The sequence below is a fragment of the Artemia franciscana genome, chromosome 7 (assembly GCF_032884065.1).
Source record: "Artemia franciscana chromosome 7, ASM3288406v1, whole genome shotgun sequence".
Classification (NCBI taxonomy): Eukaryota; Metazoa; Arthropoda; class Branchiopoda; order Anostraca; family Artemiidae; genus Artemia; species Artemia franciscana.
The window spans coordinates 33,352,923-33,376,277 of record NC_088869.1 but is presented as its reverse complement, the minus strand read 5'-3'; the positions used below and the strand labels follow the sequence as shown (position 1 = coordinate 33,376,277).

Here is a 23,355-nt window from a genome sequence, read left to right as displayed (position 1 = left end):
TTTATTCATTTTAATTTCTTTTAATATTTTAATCTAAAATACATTTTTATTAAAGCTTGCTCATAGAAAACACTTCGGAGTCGCCGGGATCCAAACCAGAGGTAACTAAATCGTCAGAAGCATAGGCCCAGGCCATTCTCTCGGTGGTAAAATGATATCCGATGTCTCCGTTCTTTGAGATTGCTATGAGACCGCCAGCACCATGAACTCTTTCAGCCATGTCAGACAGGGCCATTTTGCATGCGTCATCTGCAGTTTCTCCTAAAGTAGAAATTGTGCTACAACTACAAAATAAAACAAGTTGACAGATTGTGTATGTTACGTCAAATGACTGACCGTATTGAATCTCGCTTTGTGAAAGGAAATAACTATTTTCAATTCATGGCCAGTGGGCTAGTTAATGAAATGCTTGGTTTTTGCAAATTTGGACCTATAGATCCAAATTTGCAAAAAGATGTCATTTGTCCACGACTTAGGGAAGAAGTACTTCAGGAAGAGGGGGAGGGCTGCTATAATTTGCTCGATAGATTCTTAGAGGAGCAGGATCTGTGAACTGCACAATTGTGTAATTTTTGCGGTTTTAGGAAAATGTGTCAACACCAAGAAGCCTTCCCCTACATCCCGGGCAAATCTTAGCAGCAAAAAAACATTGTCTCTTGTTTAAATGGAAGGACAAAGATAATATTTCATCACTTGAACCTATCTCATTCCGTCTTTTTATGATTGGATAAACAAACTTCCAGAGGTATTCAGCATTCAATATTTGAGCTGATTCCTGAAAGTTTCGTTTACGTTACTCGACTACTTTCTTAAAAAGATCTATGAGAGAGTTTGTCCAGAAAACGACCGTTTACCCTATTCTTTAGGGATGACAGACTAAAGAATTTTTTTTTGCTATTTTCATCTTTTATTTAAGAATATACTCTTTAAAATTACATAAACACGATATTAATTATTAAAGCGTAAATCTTGGACAAATTTTTAACCTTCTTTGGTAACGCAAATTAAAGAAGTCAATGATAAGCATAGAAATGGGGGGTTATTTTTAGATTTTATTTTAAAAAGTGGTAAATGATTAAGAAAAGCAAAGAGATAAGTGATATTATTTTTATATGATTATGTTGAATTTCGTCAATTAATCAATTTTAACAATTGGTTTTTCATTGTGTTAGTTATCCTCAAATCCAACCAGTAGAGAGTAAAAATTCTTAGAACACAAGAACTAGATCTTAGAAACCAGATTTTTACACAAATGATCTTAAACTGGTGATAAAGAAAAGCAAAGAGATACATGATATTATTTTTGTATGATTATGTTGAATTTCTTCGATTAACCAGCTTTAACAATTGGTTTTTCTTTGTGTTAGTTGTTCTCAAACTCAACCAGTAAAAATTCTTAGAACATAAGAACTGAATGTTCGAAACCAGATACTAAGCTGGAGAACAGCTTTTATTACACGAGCTTCTTACGAAGTGTAAATTTATTAATGACACTCTTGAATATATTCTTTTCTACTTCATCCTCATCTCAACAATTTTTCTTTGAAATACTAGACAGATTGTTAAAAAGAAACCGATGTTTAGCCTATTTGTTGCAGAAGGCTTATCGTAATGTCCATCGTCTTTAGATATTTTATAGTTATTTATTTACACCAAAAAATAATGAAGGGTATCTATATTCCCAAAAATAATTTCATATAGGCATTAAAAGAACATGATTAAAACTATAGCTCTAAAAACATCATACTTTTATACATAACGAAATACATGTTTCAAAAAGCTTCAAAAGATGTTACAGGTTCCATCACAGCAGTCACTGAAGGTACAGGGGACAACCCCTATGCACCATTTGCGAGTTGATCCAAGACACTAATGCCAACTGGAACTGTTCCCACGGATTTAAGAGAGCCCATTTGCTCAACTATTGTCTCTAACACTAAGAATATATAAAACAATGAACAAGAGCTAAAAGCTCATATGGCACTTGTGACGAGGTTGGAAGAGCCAAGAGCTCATATAGCATGAGCTCTAGCCAAATTTTAAGAATCAATAGATTGATTTAAAAGGAAAATCAGAGGCTTAATGCCGGTCGGGATTTAAAATGAGAGCTCTGAGACACGAGGTCCTTCTAAATATCAAAATTCATTAACATCCAATCACCCACCCGTAAATTAAAAATACCTCATTTTTTCTAAATTTTCCTCTCCCTTAAGCCTCCCATACGGTCGAATCGGGGAAAACGACTTTATCAAGTCAATTTGTACAGGTCCCTGGACACGCCTACCAATTTTCATCGTCCTAGGACGTCCAGAAGCACCGAACTCGCCAAAGCACTGGACCCCCCAAACTCCCCCAAAGAGAGCTGTTCCAATTATGTCAATCACGTATCTAGAACTTGTTTTTATTCTTCACATCAAGTTTCATCCCGATCTCTCCACTCTAAGCGTTTTCAAACATTTCCGGTTTCCAAGATTTCTGTTTCCCCCCTCAAACACCCTATGTCCCTGGATCCAATTCGAACTGAAAATAGAGCATCTGAGACAGAAGATCTTTCTATATATCAAGTTTCATTAAGATCCAATCACCCAGTCGTAAATTAAAAATACCTCATTTTCTCTAATTTTTCCGAACTACTCCCCCCCCTTCTACTCCCCAAAAGAGAACGGATCCGTTCTGGTTATGTCAATCACGTATCTAGGACTTGTGGTTATTTTCCCCACCAAGTTTCATACCGATCCCTCCACTCTAAGCGTTTTCCAAGATTATAGGTTTCCCCATTCAACTCCCCTCAATGTCACCGGATCCGGTCAGAATTTTAAATAAGAGCTCTGAGACACGATATCATTCTAAATATTAAATTTCATTAGGATCCGATTACCCGTTCGTAAGTTACAAATACATCATTTTTTCTAATTTTTCCGAATTAACCGCCCCCCCCCCCCAGATAGTCGAATCGGGGAAATGACTTTATAATTTAATCTGGTCTGGTCCCTGATAAGCCTGCCAAATTTCATCGTCCTAGCTAATCTGGAAGTGCCTAAACTAATAAAACCGGGACAGACAGACAGACCGACAGAATTTGCGATCGCTATATGTCACTTGGTAAATACCAAGTGACATAAAAAAAAATGATTAGCCTTTTATTATATATTTGAGTGTGAATATCACTTAAATACTTCAAGATGACAGCGTTCAATTGGCAAGCAGCCCAACTCAGAACGAGTTTTAATATCGCTCATTTACTTTTATTAAGAACAAGAATGTTCTACTGACTACATTTAACATAATAGATGGCGTTTACATACAAGTCGATACAAAAAAGCATTTACCGCTCTTCATCAATCCGACAGTCTGGTGGGCTAAGCTTACTCGAATTATGGACTCGCCATGCCCTGTTGCAGAAACACCTCCTCCGAGATTATCGCAATATGCTCCAGCCCCTACAAATAAAAACTTTTTAGTTGGCAGTAAATGAGAAAATGTTACAGATTTGTAAAGTGCGTTTGCTATTTAGTTCGTTTTCATTTAGACCATTCAGGCTGCAATCTCGACGAAAGCGGGAGATAAAAATTTTACACTTTTGGCCAAAGAGTTCGAAGACGGAGCTTAGGCACCATTTACCAGTAGTGCTCGTAGACAGAGTGTAGACACTTTCGACCAAGACGGTCTGGAGATTAGACGTGAGTACTATTTAACAATGGATCGAAAATGAAGCACACGCAATGTTGGCAAAAAGGTGTCTGTCGCCCGAGCTTAAGAATCTTTTTTTCTAAAAGGGTTGTAGACAGAGCGTACACTCTAACAGACGATAGACAGAACATACGTAATATAAACCAAAAGGGTTAGAAATTGATAGTAGATGACACACAGCCATAATTAGGGTTCTTTAATCATACCAATTGAAAATCTTTGAGTAGTTCCAATTTACACAAGGTGTAACATGACCACCTTCCAACTAAAATGTATTTATGAAGGCTCTGTTTAACACAGACGATTTTCATAAGTCGGGGTCCTTGCCCATGGGACAATGTCCCCCTGGTAGGTTTTTTTTTATCATCTGTTCTGTAGAAAATGACTTTCTTGAAACTTTGACTTGACGTCATGTCGACCTGCAGAGGCAAAAGGGAACTAGTACTTTCGATTTGTGCTCGAATGACTCCTTTTCCAAGCCTCTAAAACCATTATCTCTATAGGTTGAGGCCCGATGAAAAAAAAGTGGGATACACCCCGCTCTTTATAATCACTCTCAACCAAGTCAATGCTATTACGTTGGAAGCTAATAAAAAAAAAAAAAGAAAAAGAAAAAGAGAATGTCTTTTCTTGAAAAGTAAAGTACCAATCTAAAGCTCGCAACGAAGACAAACTGCTATGAACATAGACATAGAACTAAAATTAATAGAAAACAACAAAGCCAAACTCAAAACGAAAAGAAATTACCACTAGTAGTATGGGGCCCTCAAATCTCTCAAATGACTAGAGTACCATTTGCATTTACTGAAAAGTAAATAGATTGCTTTCATTGAAACTTTTATTGTAATTTCTGTTCATTCCGAGTTTTAATTTATTTACTGATAATGATCTGCAGTAATTTTACACTTGGAAAGTTATTTGACTTTATTAATTCTCATTTTTGGCTTAGTGGAGCTCTTTACTTTTCTTGGAAAACTTGTTTTGTGAAAAAAGACTTTTAAATTAATCAATAGTGTGGGGCTGCATTCCCTAAAATCTCTCAAATGACCAGAGTACCATTTACGCTTATTGAAAAGCAAATAGATTGGTTTCATTGAAAATTTATGTAAATCTGAAAGAATTAAAATAGTTATGAAAATAGTTATGAAAATAATTGTACTTTTATAATAATAAACCTAAATTGACTGTCACAAACGTTACATTTCGAAATTTTCACTAGATTTCAACAACATATAACATGTCCACAATGCTATTAAGATGTTCATACAATTACTATGTTTTATAAGAGTTAGTATGATCTGTGGCCCTTACGCTTGGGGTTGAATTATTTAATAATGTCACCACCAAAAGTAAATTTATTGGGTCTTACGGCTGATTAGATTGAAACGGCAATCTAGAAGTTTTTATCCACTACCATATGGGCTACGGGGACATAAGGCGAAAAATTAAGCATTCGAGGCACGGTGTGCTTCCCTCCCACTAGCTGCAACCCTTCAGAAGAGCATTAAAGCCAAAATTTTATTATCGAATGAACCCTTCCTCAAGCTTCTACAAACACCTGTTCTACACGATGACGCCCTGAAAAAAATATGGGAGGCACAGCGGTTTTTAATAGGTCACCACTGTTGAATTTACAATAATAATCCCCAAGGGCCTTAAATAGGAAAGATTTGGAGGGAAGACATGAGGGCACACAAGTAGGGGAAGGCGTGGAGGTAAGTGGACGAAGACACCTTTCCGGGCTCTTTTTTAGGCAACAGGTCAATTCGTGAAAATGTCATTCACCCAGCTTACGAGTTAACAAAAAGTTGCTAAAATGCAATTTCACCCCCACATTCATACAGTAAATCAGTTTTTGAGGTTTCACATCGCCCGCATCACTCTGGCTAAAACAGCACAAAAGCTAGCATAAGTACGCAATTGCACAATTGCAATGATAAAACAGATGTTAGGGGATAAACAATAAAACAAAAGGTTAATCAATTATTAAAATAGGAAACAAAATAGGGTACAAGAGTTTTTGTACCTCATGGTCAACATCTGGGATACAAATCAAGTTGGATATTTGGAGCTCTACGAGCACTCAGTCCTGTATTTGGAAGGATTGGAAGATTTTCTTCAGGGGAGGGCGGGGGGTGAATGCTGATGATAGTCAGAATTAAGGCACTTGAGACCAAAGCTCATAGTGAGGATGTGACGTCGAGATTCCGATGTATTATGTTTAACTCTAGCCCAACTTTCATCGTGTGTAGTATAGGACAGTCTCCAGCCTAATTTTTAATGCTCTTTTTGAATACTTTCAATTTTACAACATTGATCTTTGGTCAATGCAGAGTGCCAGACATGGCAAGTATATTCAAGACAGGGTCTTATATAAGAACAATACAATAGAAATAAATATATATTTATTTCTGTAAAATACATATTTATTTAAATATATATATAAAATATATATTTATTTCATGCATCTATATTTTTCTTGTCCTATCCCAAACATCCCAAGAGATTGTATACTTAATAGATTTCACATGTTATTCTGAATTCAATAGGTCACGAAACTTCAAATTTGCGTTCAAAGGAAATAAGAAGAAATATTGTACCTATTCCAGTACTCATTAGCTATTATCATAGAATATTACTGAAATAAAAACTTTGAAGCAGGACCTGACGAGTCATAATGCAATGACAACGTATTTATTATGAAGGAGTAAAACGGGAGTAAACTGACACTAAGAAAATATAACACACTCTAGTCTTACAACACCCAAAAGCAAGGTTACTTGCCCCCTCCCCCCTCTGCTTGCAGATACTAAAAACTACTAGCACCATAATAAATTAAGCGTTACATTAACACTGGTGCAGAGTCGGATTAAAAAGCATAGAGATCATTACAGCCTTAGTCAGGGACAGTAGAGACCGTTAATAATTTTTGGGTCAGAGATCAACTTGAGTTTCCAGTTTTAATAGTTTTCCGTAATGTTCGCAAAGTCTTCTCAAACATTATTTTTTGTACTAAATTTCATAATTCTCAGTGACTACCAAATCAATTTTCTCTCGGCAATAAGGTAAAAACGTAATACCAACAATGGGAGCATCTCCAACTCTTCCTACGCGTTTGGCAGTGATCCCACCAGTAGATGTGGCGCAAGCGATGTTTCCATGACAGTCAATGGCTACTGCCCCAACTGTGTCGCATCCACTAAGCCTAGAACATATTAAAAATTCAGTAACTAACTATGAAAATAGAAAAGAAATAAATTTCTTTTCATCATAAAAGGAGAAAACAACAGAAATAAATTTTCAGTTTATTTGCCAGCCATTTGTAGCTAAAAACGAAACGTACCAATCTTGAACTGAAATAATAAAAGAATAGGGGGCAGATTTCCTCCACTTATCAAAACGAAGTCCAAGCCGTGGGTATTCGACGATCCGGTGCGCAGACAAGATAAGTCCTGGCTCAGTGCTAAAGCTAATTAAGTCCTCACTCGCTTTTTGTGATTATACAATACCATAAAACTGGGTCTGGGTATAAATTCCTTTATTTGAATATATGCTAGTATGGGTATTTTTCAAAACGCATTCTGAGTTTCATAAATGCGGTTTCATAAGGCTGCAGCAACCGCAGTATATTTTTTTTTCATATAATAGAGGTATATAGATGTCAATGAAGACCATTTCAAAAAAAAAAAAAAAAAAAAAAAAAAAAAAAAAAAAAAAAAAAAAAAAAAAAAAAAAAAAAAAAAAAAAAAAAAAAAAAAAAAAAAAAAAAACAGCAATCAAACTCTTTATTTCGGACCCTTAAGTCAAGAGCTAAACTCTCTCTCTCTCTCTAAAAAAAAAAAAAAAAATTGTCACTTGAAATTACTAAAATTTGGCGTCGACATAAATAATATTCTATGACAGAAGAAAAATATTAGTATGAAAATCTGTTTTACATTACTACTTGTTTTAGGATGGTTCATAAAAGTAACTGCTGTATGGCTTAACTGTTATATAGAATTTAGGGGGTAGTGCTCTCATGTCGTAAAATTTGTCCACAGCTCGACCAATCTGAGAGCAGTATGAGCTACTCATATAAAAATGAAAGGTATATAACATTAATAGTAATCACGGTAAAAGGAAAATCGATACAAAACCAAGCAATGAGAAAAAAAGAATTACTTGTTATTGAATAAATTTCCCACTGTCTTTTCATATTTTCTATAGTTTTCTAATTCTTCTCTGGCATACTTAGTAACTAGATAATCTTGACCCACCATCTCAACGTTCATTTCTTCAGCAAACAATTTTGCTCCTTCTCCAATTAATAGGACGTGTTTGGTCTTTTCCATAACCATTCGAGCAAGAGAAACAGGATTTTTCACACAATCGATACCCGCAACAGCACCTGTCAAGAAACAATATTTGAGTTAATAAAAATTTGATTTATTCCAGAAACAAAAGAGAAATCAGAAAACTAAATCTGGCTAACTTATATTTTGGTTACATTAAAAACAGCCAGAAAGGGCTCATGGGTAACCCTAGGGGGGGGGGGGAGGGGAGGAAAGAGAAATGAAATGACTCGCTACTTCTTTGCATGGAAGCTCCGCTGTAGCAGGGTTTTAGCTTGCATGAAGGCTTTTTTGTGGTAGCTAGAAGCTTTCCGTTACTTTTTTTCTCGCTTTTTAGTTTCAAGTTGATTGAATTCAGTCATTTCTTTCGTTTTCACACAGAATATGGGCATTGAATACACAGTCGAAGTTTCTAGATATAAAGGTTACATTTTTGTGTAATAATCGCTTTATTGCAATTTTTGGTTCATTATTGACTATTCTTCATGGTTAAATGTTAAACTAACTCTAAAGTGACAAGTGTCTGTACCAGCCATTCTTAGTCAAGACAGGAAAGCTAAATAAGACTTAATTGACGTTGCTATGTGCAACAAAATTACTATCACAAATTGTACTCATTATAAAAAATATCAGCTCAAAAAGGCAATACTATGATCTCATAATTTGACAACCAGATCATTGAAAGAGACTTAGACAAGAAATAGTTGCTTCGGACAAGACGTTGAGTGAGATATATTTAGGCATTTGAGAACTTTTTTTCATACTGAATAACTCGCAAGCTTGAAAAGGGCCATCTAATCTTTTATTTAACTACTAAACTTCAAAATTATTCAAAATTCTCGTCATCTTCTTGAGCAATTTATGTTCCTTCAGCTTGAAATTAAATATTGATTTAGTAAAAAAATCGAATCGTTAACAACGCATAACTACTAGCGACATTTTTATTCTACGTACTTATGCAACATTATTTTTCCTTGTAACCTTGTATGTAAATATCTGCATAAAACGCAAAGGATAGGTTATCTAACCCGAGTATATGCTATAGTCATTGCAGTACCTGCTGCCAGTGTTCTGCCATTCATTATGACTGCATCCATTTCAACTTGTCCCTTTGCATTCAAACATGAGCCACGTCCTAAAAAATAAAATTAAGCTGAATTTATAATTTTGAGAATGGATTTTTTCAAAACAGTCTTTTAAATTTTGGAAACATAAAATTCAGAGGATGTTTCAGAGAGAGACGGGGGGGGGGTGTATGTCTGGTTTTGCAAAAACCAACATTTACTGGCTTATATTTTAAGAGAAAGTTGGCCAGACCACAATAAACGGCGAGATGCTTTATGCAGATAACCAGCTAACAAAATTGTGATGCCGACAAAAATATCATAAGATGAAAAATAAGAGCTCATATACTTGTAAGTGAAAAATAGGGGAAAAACTATGATATACGGGTGCTTAACTTTTTCATGACTACCCCACATTGACATCGCTATCGGCAGAATTTTTTTTTAATATTGAGTAAGACTTGACAGTAAGGTAACACTAGGCTCGGATAAAAATATGAAATGAATAGGTGATTAGATTGTAGCAGGGCTGAACGTCGATCTATTGCGTCTGTTCCTATCTTTAGCTTTCCTTACTATTCAAATAAACCACACTCGAAAGAAAGATAAAAATAGGCTCAAAAGAAGATACATAATAAATAATAGCTGATTGAATTGTAGCAGGGATTTGCGTGGACTTATCGCGTTTGTTACTAGCATTAATTCGCGTTGAAGTCTAAGTAAAATCAGACTCAAAATAAAGATAAAAATAGGCTCAAAGGAAAATATAAAACAAATAAGAGGTGATTTGGTTGAAGCAGGGGTGTGCCCAGAAGCCCAAGTCTCTTGTCCGAGCTTATGCACTGCTCGTGAGGTTGGGGTTTTTGGCTTCTCCTACTAAATCGCAAAAATTAACACATATGGAAAACTTCTAACTTCAAAAATAGAGACGGAGGGGAGTTAGAAAATGTGGTAAAAACTGGCACCATAAATGTGGCAGAATTTGGTAAAGGTCAAGGCAAAAACAAAAACAAAGCAAGCTTAACTTTACGTTACATAAAAGGGGCGTAATTTGCTATACTTTTTTTTAGACAGCTATCAGTGACGAATGGAACCTGAGCAAATTTAACTTTACTTTACATAAAAGTCACATTATGATAACATAAGAATTTATGAGTTAATGATATTTAAGAAAATTTCCATTGTAATGTTTTAAAAATATAATTATATTAAAAAGAAAAAAAGAAAGTAGTTCTAACATCAGACAAAACTTCTACCAACCAAACATCCCTGCCGCCCTCTACAACTAAGTTTGGTACCATATCTCTCAATATAAATATATCTACAATTTTTGACAGTAGTCACAACAAATTTCATTAGTTTGATAAAAAAAAATCAGCATAAAAAGATTAAGAAAGTAAAATACGTTTACTTCTGTAAAACTGACAATCCACCAAGCATCTATTTTAAAAGGCTATAGCTTAATTTTAACAAGCTATCTTTTGCCAAAAATTTTGAATTTGTACAAGAGATCAGAAAAACCAACATAGATTTAAAGGGAAAATGCACTTAAGTATATACTTTCATGCAAATATTATGCGAATGGTGAATCAAAGAATAATTTTTACCTGCATCAAAAACAGGGTTGTCTTCCAAAATCCTAACAGCTATTTCCACAGCATCTAATGAGGCTTTCCCTTGCTTCAAAATCTGAAATCCAGCATTAGCAGCATGCCGAACACCTTGTAATACTCCTTCCCTTAAGTCATCTGGAATCGCCCATGCTCCCCCATGAACTATAATTTTTGGCTGATTCATTGTATTGCACTAAGTTTTTCTCTTCTTTTAAGATAGAGATTGACAGTTATTTGCAAAGAAGCTATCCAATTTTTGAGAGAAGCTCAATTTCTTTCTGGGTATCTAAAAGTTTTTTAGCCAGTCTCTCCCTTTTGCGAGTTAAATATTCAATCCTCCATCCTTTCAATTTGTACCCAACATATATTCCTAGTCCAAATGAAACCAAGCAAGCTCCTACTAAAGCTTGATCTGAGACGTTTGACATTAGATTTCCTGAAAAGTAAAATTTTAAGAAAACCAGTAACTTTAAGTAAGTATCATATACAGATCAAATCTGCGGATCCAGACAATTATTCTAGCCTATTACTTAATATAACAGAAATTAAATAGAGGCCACAAAGAATAAATATTTAGAATGAAAGAGTGAATATTTAGAATGAAAGAATAAATAAGAAATGAAAGAATGAATAATTAATCTACAACACACTTTCCAAATCAGACAATATTTCCCACTGCCCACCCACTGATGTCTGAAAGACAGCAAGTTCTTAGCAGCTCCATCATTTGTCACAATTCCCTCTCTGTTGCTGAAAAATTTCTCACCTTGGTCTACCCTAGGACGCATATTTGGTGAGTATTTTGAGTGAACTTTTTGTGTTAAACTAAATGTTGGGTCTTCGGCTATATCAATAAAATTAGTTGTGCTAAAAAAAAAAATACATCACCAGATACTAGGTTCAATAAAATACCAGCATATTATCATTAGATGATGCTCAGGCAAAAATTGGGGTAATTTTCTCTTATCAGATATTATTTTATGTCTGAGGTATTATTTGACCTTAATATCAGAGTCAAGATATCAAAGTACATAAAAATGTTGTTATTACTGCTTGCCGCTTTGTGGATGAGCCATGTAGCCTCTTCTATTCCCTTTTCAAACAGTTCGTGGTAACGAACTCTAGTAAGGAGCGACCCGGCTCAATAGAAACCAAAACTCTAAAAAATGGAATTTTGATACCAATAGCTACATCAAAAGAATCGCATTTTAATGCTGATTTTAAATATATAAGTTTCATCAAGTTTAGTCTTACGCACCAAAAGTTACGAGCCTGAGAAAATTTGTGTTATTTTAGAAAATAGGGGGAAACACCCCCTAAAAGTCATAGAAAATTAACGAAAATTACACCATTAGATTCAGCGTATCAGAAAACCCTACTGTAGAAGTTTCAAGCTCCTATCTACAAAAATGTGTTACTTAGTATTTTTTGCCAGAAGGCAGATCACGGATGCGTGTTTATTTGTTTTTTTTTTTTTTTTTTTTCTTTTTTTTTCCCAGGGGTGATCGTATCGACCCAGTTGTCCTAGAATGTTTCGAGAAGGCTCATTCTAACGGAAATGAAAAGTTCTAGTGCCCTTTTTAAGTGACCAAAAAAATTGGAGGGCATCTAGGCCCCCTCCCACGCTAATTATTTTCCCAAAGTCAACGGATCAAAATTCTGAGATAGCCATTTTATTCAGCGCAGTCGAAAAACCTTATAACTATGTCTTTGGGGACGACTTACTCCTCCACAGTCCCCATGGGAGGGGCTACAATTTACAAACTTTGACCAGTGCTCACATATAGTAATGGTTATTGGAAAGTGTACAGGTGTTTTCAGGAGGATTTTTTGGTTCGGGGGAGGGGTTGAAAAGAGGGGGATATACTGGGGGAACTTTCCATCGAGGAATTTGTCATGGGGGAAGAAAATTTCCATGAAGGGAGCGCAGGATTTACTAGCATTATTTAAAAAAAACAATGAAAAAATAAATATGAAAAAGTTTTTTTCAGCTGGAAGCAAGGAGCAGCATTAAAACTTAAAACGAACAGAAATTATTACCCATATGAGGGGCTCACCTCCTCCTAATACCTCGCTCTTTACGCTAAAGTATTTTTAGTAATGTCAACTATTTATTCTACGGCTTTTGTGATTCAGGGGTCATTCTTAATGAATTGGGCCAAAATTTAAGATTTAGTGTGAAGAGAGAGGTACCGACGAGGGGGCGAACCCTCTCATATGTGTAACAAAAACATGAGAATAAAAAATTCTTTACTTAAGCTAGTTTATAAGTTACGTATATCTTTTACTAATAAAAAGATTCGTAAAAAATTAAAAGTTCTAGTTGCCTTTTTTATTAACCAAAAAATTGGAGGGCAACTAGGCTTCCTCCCCCGCTCTTTTTTCTCAAAATCATTCGATCAAAATTATGAGAAAGCCATTTAGCCAAAAAAAAAAAAAAAATAAATATGCAAGTTTCGTTTTAATTATTTCTCTGCGGAGAGCCAAAATCAAAACATGCATTGATTCAAAAACGTTCAGAAATAAAATAAAAAAAACAAGTTTTTTCAACTGAAAGTAAGGAGCGACATTAAAACTTAAAACGAACAGAAATTACTTCGTATATGAAAGGGGCTGCTTCCTCATCAACGCCCCGCTCTTTACGCTAAAGTTTTTTACTGTTTTAAAAAGAAGAGTTGAGAGAAAGAGTCAAACTATAGCGTAAAGAGCAGGGCGTTGATGAGGAAGCAGCCCCTTTCATGTACGAAGTAATTTCTGTTCGTTTTAAGTTTTAATGTCGCTCCTTACTTTCAGTTGAAAAAACTTGTTTTTTTTATTTAATGGACAAAAAAAAGCCAATTTTTGGGACCTAATAAACCGATTGTATTGCGATGTTTCACAATTTTGTCCCAATGTACAAGAGCCTTGAGTGAGCATTTTACTCAGTGTTTTTACATTAACATGGTGTGCGATAGGGATATATGTTATCTAAAATCCTAGATTTCAGTAAAGTAAGGATGTTTCATCTTATTGCCTGCTGTTTTATTTAATTCCTTTGAAGATTGGATCATGGCATTGCTTGGATCATTGATCAACAGATAGGACTGTCCCAACGGTATTGCCCTATCCTAACAATGTGGCTGGTTTATCTTTTCTAATGTGTCTCAAGATAAGCCCCTCAAAAAAGAACTTATCGAAGCAGTATTCATCTCAGAATCAACAACCAGACAAGAACAGTCATTCATAGGGAGGACACTTCAAACCAAGTACTTTGGCTCCCTTGCAGAGTCAGTTGGAGGATGCATGTAAGAAATTTTAGGAAAATTGAATCTGAAGATTGAGTCTGTGTCCACCTAAATCTCCGTGGACCAGAAAAAGGTCTCTCTGAAGACAAGGATAAAGATGTACCAGGCTCTTGTTTGGACAGTCCTACTCTAAAGCTGAAAGAAATGGACTCTGAAAGCAGCCTCAATGCTTTGACAAACCCACGTGTAAGGCAAATCATTTATCGCAAACTCAGTGATTAAGACAACAATGATGAACTCTACACAACCTCCAAGCAATGCCATTACCTGGCTACATTAGTCAAACAACGACAACTATAATGGTTCAGCCGTTCCTTCCATATCCACATCGTATTTTCTTTAATAAAGCCCTCAGCTCCCCTCCTCTCTTAGAATGGAAGAAACAGCAAGGACGACACAATTAAACTTGGATTGCCTGCAACAAAGTGAAAAAGACCCAGCTAAATTTGTTTTCTTAAATCCCCACCCCACTTTCTCAAACCTATCCCTCCTGAAATTCCCGCATCCTTTAAATTACTTGGCGAAACGATTTCTTCTAATTTAAAGTGGGTAAATCTACGTTAAATATCATCCATAAAGCTAATGTATCTATCTTCCTCCTAAAACTTCCAAATAATTTTGGCATTCCCCTTCCCATTTCTTAAGAATTAAAACTTCCCTTGTCTGCCATCATCTCAAATATGCTTGCCCAGTTTGACACCCTGACATTTCCATGGAAGAGTCAGATAAAATTGAATATATCCCAAAGAGTCCTGCCAATATTTTTCAAAGAAAGTAAAGCCCCATACTCTTTCCTTAAAAAAAAGCTAGGTTAGAAACGCTTGAGTGCAGGACAGGTAATGTTGTACCTCCATTTTTCAAAAAAAAAAAAAAAAAAAATGCAGAAGAAACCCTTGCAAGGAATACATTTTTCTCAAAAGACATTCCCCACCCAGATTCCACCCTCCTCAGGCCATTTCCTAGCTTATTCCTATCTTGTCTTCTGTTCGCAGCTGTACTTGACATGTGGAAAATACCTTTGTCCCTATACTACGGAAAAAATAAACAAATATCCCACTACTCTTCCTCCTCTTATTCCTAGGTACAGGCGCTGCCAACGTTTTGTTTCTCTTTGATCATTTTTTTTTCCTTTCCCCCTTTTAACACTTCTTTCATTTTTTTATTCTTTTACTTTTTATTTTTATTTTCTTGAGTTATGACAATTACAGTTTAAACAAAATTAATTAATGGATTTTCATACTGAAAATTTTAGTTTTGGCATTGTTTTGCCAGTCTTTTAGTTTTCATGGCTTTTTGTGCTTTTTTATTTATTGACCCAGATTCAACGCCGAGGAGATCTAAAATGCTTGAGTGGAAGTTAAAAGTTCTAGTGCCCTATTTAAGTGACCAGAAAATGGGAGGGTAACTGGACCCCCTCCAACGCTCATTTTACCCCCAAAGTCAACGAATCAAAATTTTAAGATAACAGTTTTGTTCAGCATAGTCGAAAAATCTAATATCTATGTCTTTGAGGACGACTTAATCCCCCACAGTCCCCGGGCAAGGGCTGCGAGTTATGAACTTTGCCCATTGTTTACATATGGTATTGGTTATTGGGAAGTATATAGACGTTTTCAAGGGGGATTTTTTCTGGGGGAGGGTCGGGGGCAGAGGGGTACGTGGGATTATCTTTCCATGGAGGAAGAGAATTTTCCAAGAAGGGGCCGCTGGATTTCCCAGCATTATTTAAAAAACAATAAGAAATTAAATTTAGAAAAAAACAATTTTTTTCAACTGAAAGTAAGGAGCAACATTAAAACTTAAAATGAACAGAAATTATTACGTATATGAGAGGGCTCTCGTATAGTCATTACCTGCATAAAAACTGAACTACAAACCACGGATTAAACCTTCGATAGATCGCATTTACTATCATACCCTATTTTCGAACAAATGTTTCAAGATCCGGACTGGTCCGGATCTTGAAACACTGAAATGAAAAGAACCTATCAAACAGTTCGTGGTAACGAACTGTAGTAAGGAGCGACCCGGTTCAATAGTAACCGAAACTCTAAAAAACGGAATTTTGATACCATTAGATACATCAAAAGAATCGGATTTTGATTCCAATTTTAAATATACAAGTTTCATCAAGTTTAGCCTTATAGATCACGGATGCGTATTTATTTGTTGCTTTTATATTGTTTTTCCCCAGGGATAATCGTATCGACCCAGTGGTCCTAGAATGTCGTGAGAGCATTCTAACGGAGATTAAAGGTTCTAGTACCTTTTTCAAGTAACCGAAAAAAAATGGAGGACAACTATTCCCCACTCCCATACTCATTATTTCCCAAAGTCACCGGATCAAAATTTTGAGATAGCGGTTTTGTTCGGCATAGTCGAAAAATCTAATAACTATGTCTCTGAGGACGACTTAATTGCCCACAGTCCCCGGGGGAAGGGCTGCAAGTTACGAACTTTGCCCATTGTTTGCATATAGTAATAGTTATTGGGAAGCATACAGACGTTTTCAGGGGAGATTTTTCTGGTTGTGGGGGGGGGCGGTTGCGTCGGAAGATCTTTCCATAGAGGAATTTATCACGGGGAAAGAGAATTTCCATGAAAGGGGCGCTGATTTTCCAGCATTATTTTAAAAAAAAATAATGAGAAAATATATAAAAAATCAATTTTCTTCAATTGAAAGTAAGGAGCAGCATTAAACTTAAAACGAACGGAAATTATTACGTATATGAGGGGGTTTGTCTCCTCCTCAATACCTCACTTTTTAAGCTAAAGCATTTTTAGTAATTTCAAGAGAGCTATTTATTCCAATTAAACGGCCTTTGTGATTTAAAGGTCATTCTTAAAGAATTAGAACAAAATTCGAACTTTAGTGTAAAAAGTGAGGTATTGACGAGGGGACAAACCCCCTCGTGTACGTAAAAAAATATGAATATATAAGTTCGTTAGGTAAGTTAATTCGTAAGTTACGTATACTTATTACTAATAAAAACGTTCGTAAATGAAATTAAAAGTTCTAACGGGCTTTTTAAGTAGCCAAAAAATTGGAGGGCAACTAGGCCCCCTCCTGTGCCCCTTTTTTCTCAAAATCGTTGAATCAAAACTTAGAGAAAGCCATTTAGCAAAAAAAAAAAAATATTGTGCAAATTTCGTTTTTAATTATTCATGTACGATGAGCCAAAATCAAAACCTGCATTAATTCAAAAACGTTCAGAAATTAATAAAAAAAAGTTTTTTTTTAACTGAAAGTAAGGAGCGACATTAAAACTTCAAACGAACAGAAATTATTCCGTATATGAAAGGGGCTGTCCCCTCCTCAACACCCCGGTCTTTACGCTAAAGTTTGACTCTTTCTCACAATTCTACTTTTAAAAATAATAAAAAAAACTTTAGCGTAAAGAGCGGGGCGCTGAGGAGGGGATAGCCCCTTTCATATATAGAATAATTTCTGTCCGTTTTAAGTTTTAATGTCGCTCCTTTTAGTTAAAAGAATTTTTTTTATTTATTTAATCCTGATAAAAAGGGCAGGGAACCGTACAGAAGGCACGCATGCTTGATGCAAGCTTGTTTCACCTTGAGTTAGCCTTTCAAATTTTAACCCTTTCTAATTTTGTCAGAATCAAGCAAAATGTAAGACTAATCTGTAAGTGAAATCAAATGTAGTTATGGATTCTTAGAGTAAACTTGAAAGAAACCAAATCAACAAATTTGCCACAAGTAAAACTGCCATTGCCCACAATCCTCTACTTTAGAATTTGTATTATGCTCAGTTACTTTATATGTTTAAAGTTTAGTAGCATAATATTTCTAGGCATGATGATATAACGAGTCAGAGGTGACAGCCTTGAGATTGTCTGTCCAGCGTTTCGACTCTTGATGATAGAAAAGCATCGCCAAGTGTGTAAAACCATGTTGTGACGAAGATGGATCTAGATTTGCACAAAGCCCCCATTCAACTGGAGATCCCAGGGACTTCTTGCTGACCGGTTCTAAGCCAATTTAAGCCCTTTGTGTAGACCTGAGAAGATATGTTAGTCCTCCTCCTGCGCTTGTATCTGGGACTATTGCTTTTCTGAGGCCATAATAATTTCAGTGATTAAAAAATTATGAAAATTGTAAGTAGGAATGCAACGACATTGCACTGGAATATCAAAAAACTGAAAGGAAATAGTCAATCTTGACTTGACCCAGTTAAAGATAGGAACTGGGCCACAATTGATGAGAAGAAAAAAGTTAAAGAAAGATGGGTAGAACATTTTGAGAATGTGCTAAATAGCGACAGAATATAGAAAAGAATAAGAAAAGAAAAGGATAGAATATAGAAAAGAACATTGGAAAAGAATGAAAAAAGTTTGTGACGCTTCGGATATAGAAGAAGATTTTATTTTATGAAGAAGAACTAGTGACTAGAAGGATTAAACGATAATAAGGCCCTAGGTGCTGATAGTGTGGTAAATGAGTATTTTAAGTATGGTTGTTGTGAGGTTAGCCATAAATTACTGAAGATTATGGACATTATTTTTGAGAAAGGAGAAGTACTTAGCAATTTTTCCGTAAGAAAGGTGTTAAGAGCGAGCGTGGTAATTATAGAGGACAGGTGTGCAAAAAGCTGTAATGCTGCCAGTAGCAGAATTCCATAAGCTGCCGAGACTTTAGCAGAACAGCTTGTGTTTTGACAACTTGGCTTTGAGCAAAAAGTATTTTTATACGTAAAATTTCCAGAAAAGTAGCAAACGTAACTTAGTATAGCTTGCAGTTAGAATTATCAACAGTTTTCTGAATCAAAACAATGTAATCTAATTGATTGGCAAGCCATATACTAGCCATAAAAATCATACTTCATAATTTTACATGTACCATTTTATCAAAAGTACTGTGTCAATTTACTCTAATGCCTGCTATTGGAGTATAGTATTCAAGTCTGAAGTATACTGTATATTGCTTACTGCTGTTACTTTATGGATGGAGTTGTACACTTCAATGCTATTCGTATTATAAAAATAATACGAAACTACATGCTTGATACTCATTGACCCCTATACTACAACTATAAAAAGCACCATTGGATTTTCAGGGAAAACAATATTGATTGGCACCTAGCAGTCACATGCATTACGAAGCTGTGATATTACTTTTGCCCTAATCGAATCGCCAAAATAAACAAAGAATTGATGCTATATTGTAGTGTAGCTTTTTTAGGCTACTAGTCTTCCATGTTCCAGCTTTCCCAATAAGTGCTTTAACTGTATGTACACCTTGTTAGCTACCAGCCCTTTTAAGATTCTTTCAGCTGACGAATAAAGAGCTCTGCGAGAAAATGGTTATTTGTACGAGATTAGGACAAATATTCACTTTCAGTTGAAGAGAAGCAGAGTAAGTAAAAACTTGTCCACAAGGACGAAGGATAACAACGATTTAAAAGTAAATTTTCACATAGCGACATTGAAACTTAATGAGATTTTTCTTTGAACAAGTTTTAAAAAGCAGCAGCGTGAGAAGAGATACATTTCTTCTTGCAATAGAGAAGAGATGCATATATCTCGTGAGAAGAGATATTTAACAACAGATATAACACCTGCTAAAAAAAATAAAATTAAAAAAAAAATCAAAACGAAAACAGCTCTTTTTTGTGTTGTAGTTGCTCTTTTTTAGAGTTGTGGTCCCTGTTGGGTTTCTGTTGTTACTTACAGTTCATTACCACAAACTGTTTGATCAATCTTCAAACACAGATATCAGGTAGCAGAGAAAGAAATAAAGACCAACAATTTGCAAAAAAAGCTAAAAATAGTAAAAAAAAACTTTACAAGAAAACTGTCTGGAAATAATAACCAAATTTTTACTTTCGACTATAATACATAATCTTTTATGAGTCATGTCTTGGGGTTGCTTCCGTTTTAATCAACTATTCCCCGAATTTGAACATTATCTATGGCAGGGGCGGATCCAGGGGGGCGATCCCTCTCCCCCCTAGACGGGCTGAATTTTTTTTTACTGCACATACGGAAGTCTGTATTAACGCATGCTCTAACTATTGTAACTAGGCTATAAAACCTTTTTACATTACGTTCATTCCACAGCTTTTCCACTATCAAGCTAGCCTCGAGTGTTTTTTGTCACCTCATAGCAATACAACAGTTCACCCGGTAAATTTTAGCTAGTTCTCGCTCCCTGTTCGATGAAAACATTAGAAGTAGGTGGGGTTGCGTACGCAACCGGACCTGAACTGAAGTGTCAAAACAAACATTTCGTTCCAGTGTATAATGAAATTTGAATGTGCATGTGTCACGAGGATTTTCGTCGTTTAAGCGATATTGATGTCGGGAAAACGCGGACAAAAGACGCTTGACAGCTTTGTCATTTCAAAGTCTCGCAGAACGGATAGTGTAACTGTAACTGCAAGTAGCTCTTCAATTAGTTCAGTTGGAAGTGGCGACGACGGGCAAATTCCATTGCAAATTCCTAACACTTTGCAACCTTCTGTTAACCCCGTTAGCGTTCAGAGTGATCATCCAACAACACCTCCGCCCCCTACCCTGTTTCCGGAAATCGATATTGGGATCCACTTTGGTACAAAAGATGCTATTGACGACCGAATTAAGTGCGAGCTTCTGGAGAGGCCATGGAAACTCCTGATTTGGATGCCAAATGCCGTATCCTGTTCATTTAAAGCGGGGGAAAGACGAAAAAAGGTACTTGAACGATTCTCATTTGCAGAGTTTCCACTGGCTTGTTTATTCTGCTGCCCAGAAAGGCCTTTTTTTGCAAATATTACCCTCTCTTTGTAACTGGGGCTAGCGGGGGTTCGAACAGACAGGTTCCCGTACAAAAGCTGGTCACAACGCCTGTCACAAAATTGGCTAAGTTACTGGGAAAAGATGGAGACCTGACAGTACATGATACTTTCCAGTACGATCATGATGCAGTAGAGGCTGGAAAGTCGTTTCTAAGAGCCTACCATTCTCCGCACGAATCTGTAAATAATCGCGTCAACGAACAGCGAATGAAGCAAGTAACAGAAAACCGAGAGAGGCTTAAGCCGATTCTGGAATCAATCATATTTCTAGGAAGGCAGAATATTCCACTGAGGGGCCATTGGGATGATGGCAGCTTAAACTTGGATGACATGCCGCTTTCCAATGAAGGAAACTTCCGTGAACTACTACGTTATTGTGCTGAAAGTGGCGACAGTAAATTAAAGGAACAACTGAAAACATCAGGAAAAAATACTACCTATACCAGCAAAACAACTCAAACCAGTTGATTGAGTGTTGTGGGAAAGAAGTTATAGGTGTCATTCTAGAAAGAGTAAAGTCAGCAAGGTATTCAGCTTCATTTTCGATGAGACAACAGATGTGTCACATTCATTGCAACTTAGTTTAGCTCTCTGCTATGCCTTCGATAACAATGGACGCGAGGACTTCATAGATTCTGTTGACGTTCATCATGCCACCTTTGAACCTTCCACTGCAGACAAAGAGCCGACTGTCAACGAAAAAGTGATTGGCCAGCTAGTTCTAAGCCTTTTAGAAGAAATGGGTTTGAATTTACTTGACTGTGTTGGAATCGGTACGGATGGGTGTGCAATGATGGTATCAAATAACTGCGTTGCTGCAGTTGAAATTCAGAAAAAAGCTAAAAATGTGTTTCGTTGTCCCTGCTTTAACCACGCCCTGAACCTTTCTTTGTCAAGAAGCTCAGCTGTTTCGAGCATCAGAAATGCCATAGGCATTATAAAAGAAGTTGTTGCATTTTTTAATGCATCTGCGAAGAGAAATTACGTTTTGTATAAGGTTCTAAAAGCTCAGCTCACGGGAATCGGCGAAACGAGCTGGATCGAGCGACACGAGTCACGTATGTAGTTTGTGTCCGAACTTCCGAAAATCATCCAGTCTTTGGAACATATTAGTCACTGGAGTGAATCAGTGACCGCTCCGAAGGCAAAGACACTTGTAACAGCGTTACATAGTGCGGAATTCGTGGTTTCCCTTCAGTGTCTACACATTATTTGCGCTCTGACCTTGCCTCTTAGTCGGCTATTCCAGAAGAAGACTTTGGACTTGGGCGCTGCCGATGGCCACGTTTCAGATCTTTTGGATGTTCTAGCAAAGCGAAGGGAAACCTGTGACGAAGAGTTCGCATTAGTATTCGAGCAAGTAAAAGAATTGTCAGATAAAATCCAATTGGCTGTTGAAGTTCCAAGGATTACACAAAGACAGGTCGTAAGTGTTGCCGTCTACCAGGGCAACACTTATTTTGGCAAAGGTGCATGTGTCGAGAAGTAGATGGCTTCGGGTTAAGAGAGAAGGAGGTATTTTTCCTAGTTCATGGAAGAAACTGCCAAGGAATGTGACAAACACCTATATTCTTATGTCAGCTCACTTCTTGATATTTTTATATCTCTTCCAGTGAGCGTGGCATCTGCCGAGCGTAGCTTCTCAACTTTACGCAAACTGAAAACCTGGCTCAGAGCACAGATGGGGCAAACTAGACTCAGTGGTTTGGCCCTCCTTAATGTGCACCGTGACATCGATATCAGCATTGACAGAGTAATCGACAGGTTTGCGAACAGTGGAGCCAGGAAGCTTGAATTTTGCTTGTAAACAGTTGTCAGTTGATCAAGTGCAGTTTTTGCAATCATTATTTTAATATATGAAAACCACATTTTCGTTAAACAAGAGACCGCCAGGGACACTTAAAACGTGAAAAATAAAGTCAGCCTTGTGGCCGACAAAAAGGACACTACCCCCACTCTTTTCGGTAAGAATCGCCCCCCCCCTAGAACGAAAGGCTAGATTCGCCCTGATCTATGGCTTAATTTTGTCTCATTAAGAGGGGCAGAGAGGAAAAGGCTACAATTCTTACGATAATAAGATCATGTTTAGGAAAAGTTTTGAATGGCAAATCCAATTCTACCACAATTTTTTTTAATACTATTGTTTTAATCTCAGGATTAGCCTTCATACAGGGTTAATAGTTGCTCAAGCATAAAGAGGTTGTGTATGTAGGCCTAGGTATTTAAAAAAAATTCCAATGTCCTATTTTGAGCAGAACATCTATTCTGTAAAATTTCATTCACTTACTTAAAAACTTTCCCAGGCTGCAAGAAGATCCTAGACTGTAGTTGAACCACTCAATCAAGCATGAACGCCCACCGAAAATATTGCAGGGAGGAGGGCATCAAAATAGCAACGGTGAGGGGAGGATGAAGATGAGGAAATACATTTGAAGATAAATGGTTATATGCAAAATGAAATTCTGGAGGAAAAAAGAAAAGTATATAATTTTACATACCTAATGAAGCAAAATTTATCAAATTTATTAATGGTGAAGATTCCTGGCAAAAAGATCATTTCCTTTAATTGGTACTTATATA

The 23,355-nt window shown here is 36.3% G+C and overlaps 1 protein-coding gene across 3 annotated transcripts in view; it reads right to left on the bottom strand.

Moving 5' to 3' along the window:
* Positions 1-23,355, bottom strand: part of LOC136029183 (isoaspartyl peptidase/L-asparaginase-like) — a 40,944-nt gene continuing 17,589 nt past the window's right edge. For all 3 annotated transcript variants that reach the window (XM_065707305.1, XM_065707306.1, XM_065707309.1), the window contains exons 2-7: positions 10,693-11,134; positions 9,079-9,156; positions 7,852-8,077; positions 6,771-6,895; positions 3,330-3,440; positions 1-261 (exon numbers count right to left, since the gene is read on the bottom strand). In XM_065707305.1, coding sequence (XP_065563377.1) covers positions 50-261; positions 3,330-3,440; positions 6,771-6,895; positions 7,852-8,077; positions 9,079-9,156; positions 10,693-10,882 — 942 coding nt within the window. In that variant the 5' untranslated portion in view covers positions 10,883-11,134 and the 3' untranslated portion in view covers positions 1-49. The remainder of the gene's footprint in view (positions 262-3,329; positions 3,441-6,770; positions 6,896-7,851; positions 8,078-9,078; positions 9,157-10,692; positions 11,135-23,355) is intronic.